General features: G+C 41.0%; 1 protein-coding gene across 8 annotated transcripts in view; it reads left to right on the top strand.

Annotated features, from left to right (window-relative positions):
- Positions 1-13,195, top strand: part of SNX31 (sorting nexin 31) — a 71,337-nt gene that overhangs the window by 38,647 nt on the left and 19,495 nt on the right. For 6 of the 8 annotated variants that reach the window (XM_045398567.3, XM_045398566.3, XM_073999227.1 and 3 more), the window contains 2 exons: positions 5,208-5,300; positions 8,810-9,013. In XM_045398567.3, coding sequence (XP_045254502.2) covers positions 5,208-5,300; positions 8,810-9,013 — 297 coding nt within the window. The remainder of the gene's footprint in view (positions 1-5,207; positions 5,301-8,809; positions 9,014-13,195) is intronic. The other 2 variants (XM_073999228.1, XM_065519479.2) reach the window with 1 other exon arrangement.

Raw genomic sequence — 13,195 nt, 5'->3', positions numbered from 1 at the left:
GACTCTGGGCCAGCCACTGCATCCTTCTGAACCATGACATCTCCCTGTTGAGAGGAGGTGGAACTAACATCATCTCTAAGTTTTCTGCAAACTTTAATAGACTGTCATTCTAACCTTAGCTTATTGCCTGGCAAAGTCTCCAAAAAATTGTCGTTGATGTCATAATAATCTTTATCATCACTGTTATCATCATCATCGTCGTCATCATCATCATCATCATCATCATTGTTCCCTGAATCTGGGTAGAGGAGCTAAGAAGTCAAAGGTGGGTCCAAGTTCAGTAGGAGAGTCAGGACCATAATCACTACCTCATTTGGGAGGCCTGCCTTGGCTCTCCCCAGAAGAAAATGCCTGCCTTCCTCCAACTTCTCCCAACCAGACTCTGAATGGCCAAGGGCAGAGACTGTCTCATTCCTTCTGTGTCCTGGGTGCCTGGAATATGTGAAAGACTAAGAAGTGGCCAGGCGTGGTGGCTCACACTTGTAATCCCAGCACTTTGAGAGGCCAAGGCAGGTATTTTGAGGTCAGGAGTTCAAGAATAGCCTGGTCAACATGGTGAAACCCCGTCTGTACTGAAAATACAAAAATTAGCTGGGCATGGTGGCGCACGCCTGTAGTCTCAGTTTCTCGGGAGGCTGAGGCAGGAGAATCACTTGAACCCAGGAGGCAGAGGTTGCAGTGAGCCAAGAATACGTCACTGTACTCCTGCTTGGGCGACAGCATGAGACTCTGTCAAAAAAGAAAAAAAAAGACTAAGAAGCAGTTATCCTTTAAAAAAGTTAACATGAAAAGCTCTTGAGTTCTGATAAATAATGGAGCCATCATAATTAACTATTAAGGGGCACAGCTTTGATTTTCTAAAGCAGATGTGCCCATTGATAGCCAATGAGTCAACTGAATTCCCACAGCCTGTTTCCTTTCTTCTCCTCCTCTTTTAACCTGAGTTTAAAAATGAGAGATTACATTTAAAACTGTAAGTAAGTATAAATTTTGAAGGCTCAGTCAATTCTGGGCCTGCATTTCAGCAGGGCCATTGCTGGCCTGGACAGTAATACAAATTAGAAAAAGGTACCCCATCCTCCAGGTGGGGCTAGCCCTGCGTCGGGGCCCATGGCTTGGTGAGTGGAGGAGGGCTGACCTTTGGCTTCCTGACTCCCCCATGCCCTGGTGACCTTGTCCAGGCAAATGTGTCCCTCGCCCTTCTTTACCACGCATTAGCCAGAACCAAGTGGCAAGTGCCTGCCTTTGAGAGGCATGTGACCTCCATTTCTCGCTACTGTGCCCTCTGCAGAGGATGCTAGAGCATGTGTGATCGAAGCTCAGGAAGACCATGGCTTATGTGATTTTGCTTGAGTTTTTAATTTTTTAATTTTATTATTTTTTCTTTTTTTCTATCTGCAGCACCTTTAGGATGCTTGATTTTTTTAAGTTCAGTTCTGCATAAACCCCTCTCAGCCAGTGTTCAGGGAACCATGTAACTGAGTAGACTTGCCTAGACTCGACTTTCATTGTCTGGACCTACTCAGAGTGAGGCACCGGATAATATCACATTTGAGTGATGACTTGTGAACCCATAATCAGGGTCAACTCTTTTCAAAGGTAATGATATAAGGCTGGGCACAGTGGCTCACGCCTGTAATCCCAGCACTTTGGGAGGCAGAGGTGGGCAGATCACCTGAGATAAGGAGTTTGAGACAAGCCTGGCCAATGTGGTGAAACCCTGTCTCTACTAAAAATACAAAAATTAGCCAGGTGTGGTGGCACACGCCTGTAGTCCCAGCTCCCAGCTACTCGGGAGGCTGGGGCGAGAGTATGGCTTGAGCCCAGGAGGCAGAGATTGCAGTGAGCTGAGATCACATCACTGCACTCCAGCCTGGGCAACAGAGTAAGACTGTCTTAAAAAAAAAAAAAGGGCCAGGTGTGGTGGTTCATGCGTGTAATCCCAGAACTTTGGGAGGCCAAGGCAGGCCAATCATCTGAGGTATCTGAGGTCAGGAGTTCCAGACCAGCCTGACCAACATGGTGAAACTCCATCTGTACTAAAAAGACAAAAAATTAACTGAGCATGGTGGCACACGCCTGTAATCCCAGCTACTTGGGAGGCTGAAACAGGAGAATCACTTGAACTCAGGAGGCAGAGGTTGCAGTGAGCCGAGATTACACCATTGTACTCCAGCCTGGGCAACAGGAGTGAAACTGTCTCAAAAGGAATGAAACAAAACAGTTACGTTACCTTTGCTATAGGACATCTGCATCTCTGTGTCTGAGGATCCAGTTACTCTGATGGTGAATGACATGTCTTGGGTTAGTACTTACTGCCGTGACTCCTGTTTATCTTTACACAGCCATCCCTTCTTTTCGATACTGTTCCCCTGTGCTAACAGACCTTACCGGATTCTACCATCAAGTACAATTCAGGAAAGAAGGCAGTGTTTAGTTCTTTACACCCATGCTTTCTCGTATGGTCTGTAGATTTGGTTTGAAGAAGAACTGGTGACAAGGAGAAAGCCTTGGGGTAGGTAGCTACCTACCTGCTAAGAATTCAGTGGCTTGGGCAAGGGTAGAAGGGCCTGCTGTAGTGCCCAGACCTGGGTTTGCTCTAACTCCTGCCACTTACTCGCTGGGTCATCTTGAACATCATAACCTCTCAGAACCTCAATTTACTCATCTGTAAAATGGTGGTATTGTTCCTCCCCACAGAATAGAGTAGGCCCACCTTATCCTTGGTCTGGCTTTCTGTGGTTTCAGTTACCTGCGGTCAAGCATGGTCTGAAAATATTAAGTGGAAAAATTTCAGAAATAAACAATTCATAAGTTTTAAATTGCACGCCATTCTAAGTAGTGTGATGAAATGTCTTCCTGGCCCGGAACATGAATCATCTCTTTGTCCAGTTTATTCATCTTGTCTGCATCATCCACCCATCAGTCACTCAGTAGTGATCTCAGTTATCACCATCCTGGTATCCCAACACTTGTGTTCAAGGCCCCAGTTTTACTTAATAATGGCCCTAAAGTGCAAGAGTAGTGATGCTGGCATATTGTTATACTTGTTCTATTTTCTTATTAGTTATTGTTGTTCATCTCTTACTGTGCCTAATTTATAAATTAAACTTTATCATAGGTGTGTATATGCAGGAGAAAACATAGTATATATAGAGTTTGATATTATCCATGATAGTACCAGTCCATCCTGTCTGGGAGTCTTGGATAGTATCCCCCAAGGATAAGGGGGACCACTGTAGTTGGGAAAAAGTCAATAACAAAATCGATCTAAAGCAAGTTTTCAACAAATATTAGTTATTTTTCTTCTCCTCTCTAAACCCATGTCCTTTTCCCAGCCTAAAGCAATATTTAAGGCATATTCAGCTTTTCATTATTCTCTGAGAGATAAAGCATAACCTGCCAATATCACTGAGGGATGTAACAGATAGGCTTATGTTCAGACTAAGGTGAAAATAAGTGCCTGATAATTGGCAAAGAATTGCTGGGCATTGCCGTATGTAGGACACTGGGCAAGGCACGCTGAGATGACGGGCGCAGTGTCTTCCCTTAGGGGTTGACAGCCTAACTGAGGGACAATGGCCAGTTCTGCTCTGTCATGACAAGTCAGAGCAGCACAGGCCGAGTGTGTGCAGCTGAGGAGGTGGACAGCTGATTCCATGGCTTCCCCGGGGCCAGACTGGCTAAAAGGGGAAGGGAGCTGGGTGCCGAGAGGAGAGGGAAGGAGCACAGGAAAAGGTGCCTAGCTCAGGGAGGGTAGGCTGAGACAATAGGCTTTGTTACTTCCACGTTTCATGTTGCTTCACCACAATCCTGACGGGCTTCCACAGGGGGCTGTTGCCTTCCAGGAGATTTCTGCCTTTGAGCCCAGTGTCGTTCTGCTGAAGTCTACAGTGGATTAGGAAGCAACCAAGAACCCCATTAGGGATTTAGAGTTTGGGAACACTTGCTGGTGGTGGTTACCCTAGGCTGACCAGACAGGACCCAATAATATATTCAACTTTAATTTTTTTAATGTAAAATTAGTTTTTATCTTATAAAAAGTTTGCAAGTGTGGAAGAGTTCAAAAATGAAAGTAGATGTCACCCCAAATCTTAAATCAACCAGACATATAAACTATTAACTCTTTGGGCATATTTATTTCATATACATTTCATGTATTTGCACATCCATTTCCTTGACTCGTAAGTATCCATATGAGGAATTCTTGTTGTTTTACATTTATTTTTTGTTGTTTTATAAAAATTAGGGTCTACTACTAGACTCTTACTTGGTAATATGATATTTTTCATGTACATTACACACATTTCCTATGTTGTTAAATATTCTGTGTAATTTTTAATGATAGCATAGCCTATTATTTAGTTATACCCAAACTCAATTACCTCTTTTGGGGCATTTCATAACAGTACTTACGTCATAGGATGGCGGTAAGGATTGACTTTTGTTCTGAAGCAATTAGAACATTGTCTGACACACTGTAAGCACTATACATGTGTTTGCCACTATCAAGTTGAAAATGTTTCATTGTTATAAACAATAGCAGTAATTGACTTATCGATATATTTTTTTCCAATATCTATGTTTATGATTCAAATATACTTATTATTTGGAATTCCTTTTTGTCAATTGCCAATACATAGCTGTTGTCCATTTTCCTGCTGGTGATGCTTACATTTTTCCTATTGCTTTATATAAATATTAACTGTTTGGTATATATGATGCAATCGTTCTCCTTGGTTTTCCATTTGATTCTTAGTTTTGTTTTTGGTGGTTTTCATGTACAGAAGTTTTATGTTTTCACATAATTATATATGACTATTTCTTCATTATGACATTTTGTTTTTATATCTTAAAAAAGATATTACCTACCTCAAGGTCAGATAAAAATATTTACCTTTTTTTTTTTTTTTTTCTAATTGTTTTATGGTCTTATACATTTAAATCTTTGTCTGGAATTTATTTGATTGGGTGGTGTGGGGAAAGAGCTGATTTTATTTTCTTTTTTGCCAAGTGTTGCCAATTGTCCCCAAGCTATTGAACAATCCTTTCTTACTAATTTAAAAAATAAGGCTTATAACATGCTAAATCCCTAAATATATATCCACTTGGGTTTGTTTTTATATCCCTTCATACAAGAGTATGTTTTTGTCAGATTGATTAATTTCTGCTAAGACTGCTAATTTTACAACTTCTGTTATTTTAAGGCAATACAGGACATTGAAAAAGAGTGGGCCAAACCCACACAGGCGCAGAGGCAGAAATTAGAAGCTTTCCAGAAAGAAGACAATCAAACAAAGGTGAATCAAATATTGCTCCAAGAGAAATCCCTTGGAAGGGAGTTAAAGAAACATATTAGAATTGAACTGTTTCTGTAATTTATAAACCTACCAAGCACTAAAAGTGGGGCTCTTTTTAAAAAAATGAGAATACCTTCATTGATTGTTCTGAGTACGGAATTAGTAAAAGCTTATTGTTTAAAGATTCTAAAAAAATACAGATGGTATATTGTGAGTCCTCTGCTAAGTTAATTAATATAGATCCTCCGCATTATTTTTAGTGACTACAGAGTATTCCATTTTATGGTTATATTATCGTTTGGCTAACCACTTTTCTGTTATTGGAAGTCGGGTTGTTTCCAGCTCTTGCTGCTATAAATCACTTTGGCAGCAAGAGCCATGAGGCCCAGGGCTATGTCTAATTTATACATACTCTGCGTATTCACAGCACCTGGTACAGTTCCTGGCTGAAGTCCCTGAATACTGCAGCCAACATCCTCTTTCTATGCGTATGTGTTCTATTATTGCTTAGGATATATTTCTAAACATTCATTTTTAAAGTTTCCGTAAAGATGTTACCAACTCACATACCTCCTGCCCCTAAGCAGCGAATGTGAGTCTGACAGACAAGATGCATTTTAAGAGAAGAAACGGCCTCTGTTTCCTTGTGTTGTCTTTTTAAAAATTCTTTTGGTTTTGCCAGTGTTCACAACTGCAACACTGATTTTTGAATGAAATACAACCAAAATTTAGAGGACTCATTTATACGTAACAGAAAATAATTCTTCAAAGGCTCACTGAGATTTTTATTGATGAACTGCAAAAAAGAAAAAGGAAAGGCACATATTGCCACAATTTAGTATCCCCTGCCACCCGCCAGCCTGGCGTTCTACCTCAGCTTTGTCACAAAAAAAGGAGCTCAGTTTTTCTCTGTGTTTGGAAATTTTGACAAGTGCAGCTTCTATTTTGATAGATAGAATATTGCTGTTACTTTAGATGCAATTACAAACTGTGTACACCACAACCAAGTCTTTGTACGTATCTGCCCTATAAACCTCTTAATTTGGTAAGAATGTTGTTCTTACCATGCTCTGCCAAAATGTGTATTTGTAGTTTTTCCACAAAATAAATTTTATCTTCTATGATAAACATTTGATCTGAATTTACCAGACTATTTGTAATAATGCTATTTTTAAAAAGCTTTGCTTTGACTACATAAATTGAATGAAAAAAATTTAATTATTATTGAAATTTACTTTCTCTCAAAGCATCTGCATGTACTGATATGCAACCAACATTATTTGTTTGTGAAGTTCTTCGGCTAATGGAGCAAACACATTAACAACTATATTTTATGTACAAGAAAACTTGGAATTGAAAATGAGTGAAATTAAGTTAAAGAAGACTCATTTGATCTAAATCAGAGAAAGGCTGTGGTCCATGGGCCATGTTTTTTGTAAATAAAGTTTTATTGGCACACAGTTACAATCATTCATTCATGTGTTGTCTAAGGTTGCTTTTGTGTTGCAGTGGCAGAGGTAAGTAGTTGCAACAGGGACCATATATCTGTATAGCTGAAAATATTTACTAGATGGTTCTTTACATAAAAGTTTACCAATACCTGATCAAAATGAAAATAAATTAATATAAACATATTTTCTGCAGCTGTGTATGTCAAATTGTCTTTTTTAGATACAATCTTAACTAATTTTCAAGTAGATAATCCTTGTAGCTTTCTGTCTTCTGGTGTTCATATAGTTAGTAATATCACAACACCTGTTTATCGAATGTCAAATGCCAACAGGTATTTTATATAAGTTACTTACTGATCACCAACTTTTTTGCAAAATAGAGCTTCACTTTTCAAACACTTTCATTTCTTTTAGTTCATTGCAGCCAAGAGATTATTACAATTTTAAAGAAGTGTTATCAAACAATAAGATAAACAATTATAGATTTATACCATATCAGTTAGAAAGTGTCGTAGCAAAAGCATGACACTACTCTCTGTCTGCTCTGTGGCAAGATGACTCAGCTCCTGTCCCCAGTCACTGCACAAGTGCCATGTACTCACAGCCTGTCCTTTCCGAAGTTTCTCACTGACCCAACCAAAGGCCAGCACCTTACTGCATCTCCCTAGCTGAAGCCTGGACAGTGGCACAATGAGCTGGCACATGTGGCTGGATGGGACAGTGGCTTTGAATACTCCTGCCGGCATGAGATCAGGAGTCAGCTGTCCCTTACTGCTTCTGTCTCGGCCTGTTTCACTGTATCAGAGAATGCCACTGGAGTCTTTGTAAAGGAAGTGTGAGTTACCTTGCTTCAGGAAAGGATCACAAGTTGTCACTGGGTAGTGTTCTTTCTGATTTAGCCACGTGCTAAAGTGGGAACTGTTCTCTGCATGCACATCTCACATACCACTAGGCCAGGCCCATGGCGGAAGCTGGAAGAACAGAGTGGAAGTCACCAAACCCATACCAGCTTATTTAAATGCAATCATTAATAAAATGAAAAGCCCTGGACAGATGTTAATGAGACAGGATGCCTTGATCAGTGGTGTGACTGCAACTGTCCTCAGTTCTTATGTCACTTCAGAAACAGAGGGAAAAGTTAAATTTTAAAAGTCACATAAAAGTGTTCCTTTGGCAACTGGGGACTCTCTGGAATTCTATTTAGAAAGCAGACCAGCTCGTGCCCTCATTGCCATTTCTAAAATCTCTTTCTCTGGCAATTAATAACATCATCATATAAAGCAGCCTGTAGAAATGAACTACTTTTCTTCCTACATAGATCTCAGCTTAACTTTTTAAAAGCCAATATTTTAGGCCAGGCACAGTGGCTCACGTCTGTAATCCCAGCACTTTGGGATCCGAAGCAGGCGGATCACACTGAGATCAGGAGGTCGAGACCATCCTGGCCAACATGGTGAAACCCTGTCTCTGCTAAAAATACAAAAATTAGCCGGGCACAGTGGCACTTGCCTGTAATCCCAGCTACTTGGGAGGCTGAGGCAGGAGAAATGTGTGAACCAGGGAGTCGGAGGTCGCAGTGAGCTGAGATCGCACCGCAGCACTCCAGCCTGGGTGATAGAGTGAGACTTCGTTTTTTTTTTTTTTTTTTTAAAGCCAACGTACACTTTTTTGATTACTTGCTATTATAATCTGCTGAGACAGAATCATATCTGTTCATCCATTTTATGGACTCTTTTCTTCATTCTTCATTTACTCATGGAATATTTTCATTTCCACTGTGTACCAAGCACCATAACAGGGGCAGGGACACAATGGTGAAAGAGGCAGGAATGGTCCCTTTCCTGGAAGGACACTCCAGGAATTTCCCCCAGGCTTCTGGTGAGCACCAGGGCATTATCTCCATTTGTATGACCAAGAAGAAAAGGTGCTTTCACTGTGACTTAGTTCCGTGTATTCTCCTAGAATGGCAGTAGCTTCTGACATGAGGTTTTCATCTGTTTCAAGTGGTCTTTTGCTTCTTCTTGCTTCTCCTCCTGCCCATCACCCTCTTTGGAGCAGTTTTTGGAGCTGGCCCGGGAGGTACAGCACTATGGATACCTGCAGCTGGATCCTTGTACCTGTGACTACCCAGAACCAGGCTCTGGAGTTGTTCTTTCTGTCGGCAATAACGAGATCAGCTGCTGCATCACCCTGCCTGACAGCCAGACCCAGGATGTCATTTTCCAGATGAGCAGGGTGAAGTGCTGGCAGGTCACTTTCCTTGTGAGTATCTTGGCACCTTGCTTTGCCCATGACTTAAAAATCCTAGTACACTTGATGACAACGTTGACACTAGGGAGACAGGTTTACCATTTGAATCTGTACCTTGAGTGGAGTGACATCTAAGCCACATTAAATATCACCTAGTGGTAAAACCTATCTGTAGTCTGATGCAGGTTCCCCACCCAGGGAATCAGAAACATCGATCTTTCCACCTTCCAACAGCAGGCCTCCCTACTGCTTGAAGGGTGGCTGTAGTAATAACAGCAGATGGCAATAACAGCTATCATTTATTGAGCACTTACTACGGGCTCGGTGCTGACAAGGTCTCTACCCTTCAAGACTGGCACCGACTGGCAGAGTTTTTCTTACAACACCTTGGCATCATGCTTGCATTGCCAGCTCCTTGCAAGAGAAACCCTTATCAGATTTATTGAGTGCCCACTTTTTACCAGGGACTGTGCTGCACTGTCTCATCTATTATGTAATTCAGCCCGTAAGACCCCAGTGAGCTAAGTGGTGTTATCCTCTTTACACAGGAAGCTGAGGTTAACTAATAGAGGACAAAAGTTATCAGAGCATGACACCCACTTGTTAAATCCATGGAATCCCTGGGAATTTTTCAGCTGGGCTCATACTTGACCTCTCTGTGGCTTTCGATACTGTCAACCATTTCTTCCTTCTCAAAAATCTCCTTTCTCCCCTACTTTTGTGGGCCACTTCTCCCTCTGAGCATTCCTGAAATGCTGGTGTTTCTGGCATTGCATTGTAGCATAATTCCTCTACATATTCTATGAAACCAATCGCCCAGATCCTTCTCAAAGGCCCAGTTTTTCCTACCTCCGGATGCCTTCAACCAGGTGTCTCACAGACATCTCAAACTCAGCCTTTACCCAAAGCAGACGTGTCCTTTCCTCCTTATGCCTTTCATGGGGTTCTTCTGCCTGTGTTCCCTATCTTGGTCAAGGGAATTTCCACTACCACACCCTAACTGCCAAACCAGAAATCTTGAAATTATCTCTGACTTTTCTCTCTCTCTGACCCTACACATTTAAGTGCTAATGGAGGCCTATCCATTCTATACTTTGCTGTCCCTCAAAAGTCTCCCTTACCAGCCTGGGCAACATGGCAAAATCCCATCTCTACAAACTAATACAAAAATAAGCCAGGCATGGTGGTGTGCACCTGTGGTCCCAGCTACTGGGGAGGCTGAGGTGGGAGAATCCATTGAGCACGGGAGGTAGAGGCTGCAGTGAGCTGAGATTATGCCACTGCACTCCAACCTGGGCAACAGTAAAACCCTGTCTCAAAAAAATAAAAAGACAAAAAAAAATTTCCCTCTATCTCCGCACTCACAGCTTGGTCTCAACATGCCCTGTGTGGATGGATTGAACAGTTTCCTAACCCTTCTCCCTATACCACTCTTTCCTCCTGGAGGTCAGAGAAAATATTTTGTATGATCTTAGCCCTTTGAAACATATAGAAACATGTGTTGTGGCCCCAGCTCTGATCTATCTTGGTAAATGTTTCACATGTATCTTAAAAGAATGTGCCTTCCATTTTGGGTAGAACATTCTATAAATATCAATTGCCTTAGAGATTGGCTCGTTTTTGCTCTGCATAACTTGTTGGAAGTCCATCCAGTTGCTGACTGTATCAGTAGTTTGTCTCTTTTTCTTGTTGAGCAGCAGTCCATGGTCTGGTTGTTCCAAAGTTTGCTTCACCATTTACTCATTGAAGAACCTCTGGTTGTTTCTAGTTTTTAGCTATTATGAATAGAGCTGCTATAAACCTTCACATACAGGTGTGTGTTTGACCATGAGTCTTCATTTTCCTGGAATAAATGCCCAGCAGTACAATTGCTGGGTCATATAGTAATTGCATGTTTACTTTTTAAAGAAACTGCCAAACTGTTTTTGAGAGTGGCTATATCATTTTACATTCCCACCAGGAATGTGCAAGTGAGCCAGTTTTCTGCATTCTCACCAGCATTTGGTGTTGTCACTATTTTTTTTTATTGTAGTCATTCTAATATATGTGTAAAGGTATTTCATTGTGACTTAAGTTTGCATTTCCCAATGGGTTATGATGCTGAATATCTTCATGTGTTTATCTGCCATCTGTATATCTTCTTTGGTAAAATGTCTTCTCATATATTTTACCCATTTTTGAATTGGATTGTTTGGCTTTTCCTGTTGAGTTTTGAGAGTTATTTATGGATTCTAGATACGTGTTCTTTGTTGGCCATCTGGTTTCCAAATATTTTCTCTTACTCTATAGTTTCGGGTTTTTTTTTTTGTTTGTTTGTTTGTTTGTTTTTGTTTCGAGACAGAGTCTCACTCTGTCACCCAGGCTGGAGTGCAGTGGTGCAATCTCAGCTCACTGCAGCCTCTGCCTCCCAGGTTCAAGGGATTCTCCTGCCTCAGCCTCCCGAGTAGCTGGGAATACAGGCATGCGCCACCAGGCCCGGCTAATATTTTGTATTTTTAGTAGAGCTGGGGTTTCACCATGTTGTCTTGGCTGGTCTCAAACTCCTGACCTCAAACAATCTGCTCATCTCGTCCTCCCAAAGTTCTGGGATTACAGGTGTGAGCCACCACACCTGGCCCACTCTATAGTTTTTCATCCTCTTAAACAAGGTCTTTTGCAGAGCAAAAATTTTTAATTTTGATTAAATCTGATTCATCAGTTTTCCTTCTTTGGATTGTGCTTCTACTGTCAAGTCCAAGAACTCTTTGATAAATCCTGTTATAGATGCTGAAGTTTTTCTATTTTTTTTCTTTAAAGTTTTACAGTTAGGGGTTTTACATGTAAGTTCATGATCTATTTTCAGTTAATTTTTGTATGGAGGATCAGACTTAGGATAAGGTTATCAGACCAGGCGCAGTGGCTCATGCCTATAATTCCAGTGCTTTGGAGGGCCAAGGCGGGCAGATTGCTTGAGGTCAGGAGTCTGAGAGCAGCCTGGCCAACATGGAGAAACCCTGTCTCTACTAAAACTACAAAAATGAGTGGGCTGTGGTGGTGTACACCTGTAATCCCAGCTACTTGGGAGGCTGAGGTAGGAGAATCCCTTGAGTCCGGGAGGGGGAGGTTGCAGTGAGCTGAGATTACGCCACTGCACTCCAATCTGGGAGACAGAGCAAGACCCTGTCTCAAAGTAAAATAAAATAAAATAAAAATAAGATGGTTATTCCCCCATCCCCAACCTTTTGTTTGTTTGTTTGTTTGCTTCTGGAGATCCAGTTGCTCCAGTACCATTTGTTGAAATGACTGTCTGTCCTCAATTGAGTTATTTTCACACCTTTGTCAAAAATCAGTCGGGCATGTTTGTATGGGTCTGTTTCTAGGTTCTCTGTTCTGTTTGGCTGATCTATGTGTGTATTCCCCCACCAATATCACACATGTCTTTCTTTGTAACAGCTTTATTGAGATATAATTCACATACCATACAATTCACCCATATAAAGTATACGATTCAATGGTATGGTATTTAGTATATTCACAGAGTTGTGCAGCCATCACCACAATCAATTTTAGAACACTTTATCACCTGAAAAAGAAGCCCCATACCCTTTAGTTGTCACCTTCCTGTCCCCCCAGCCCTAAAAAACCACTAATCTACTTTCTGTCTCTATAGAACAGATTTGCCTATTCTGGATATTTTATATTAATGGAATCGTATGACATGTGATGCTTGTGACTAGCTTTTTACTTAGCATGTTTCCCGGTTCATTCTTGTAGCATGTATCATCAGTACTTTATTATTTTTTATGGCCAAATAATAGTCCACTTTATGGTTATAGCATATTCTACCCATTCGTCCATTGATAGACTTTTGGGTTGCTTCTATATTTTGGCTGTTATGGTTTATGCTGCTATGAACATTTGTGCACAAGCTTTTGTGTAGACGTATGTTTTTGTGTCTCTTGGGTATATACCTAGGAGTAGAATTATCATTGGGTCAAATGATATTCTGTGTTTAACTTTTTGAGGAACTGCCAGCCTACTTTCCAAAGTGGCTGCACCATTTTATATCCCCACTAGCAGTAGAGGGTTTTGATTTCTCCCCATCCTTGCCAGTACTTGTTATCAATTTTTTATTATAGCCAACCTAGTAGATAGATGTGACATGGTATCCCATTGTGATTTTATTTATCTTAGTATTTTTTCTCTCTCTGCTTT

This window comes from Macaca fascicularis, chromosome 8 (assembly GCF_037993035.2).
Source record: "Macaca fascicularis isolate 582-1 chromosome 8, T2T-MFA8v1.1".
Lineage (NCBI taxonomy): Eukaryota > Metazoa > Chordata > Mammalia > Primates > Cercopithecidae > Macaca > Macaca fascicularis.
This window is presented reverse-complemented; position numbering and strand designations above follow the sequence as displayed.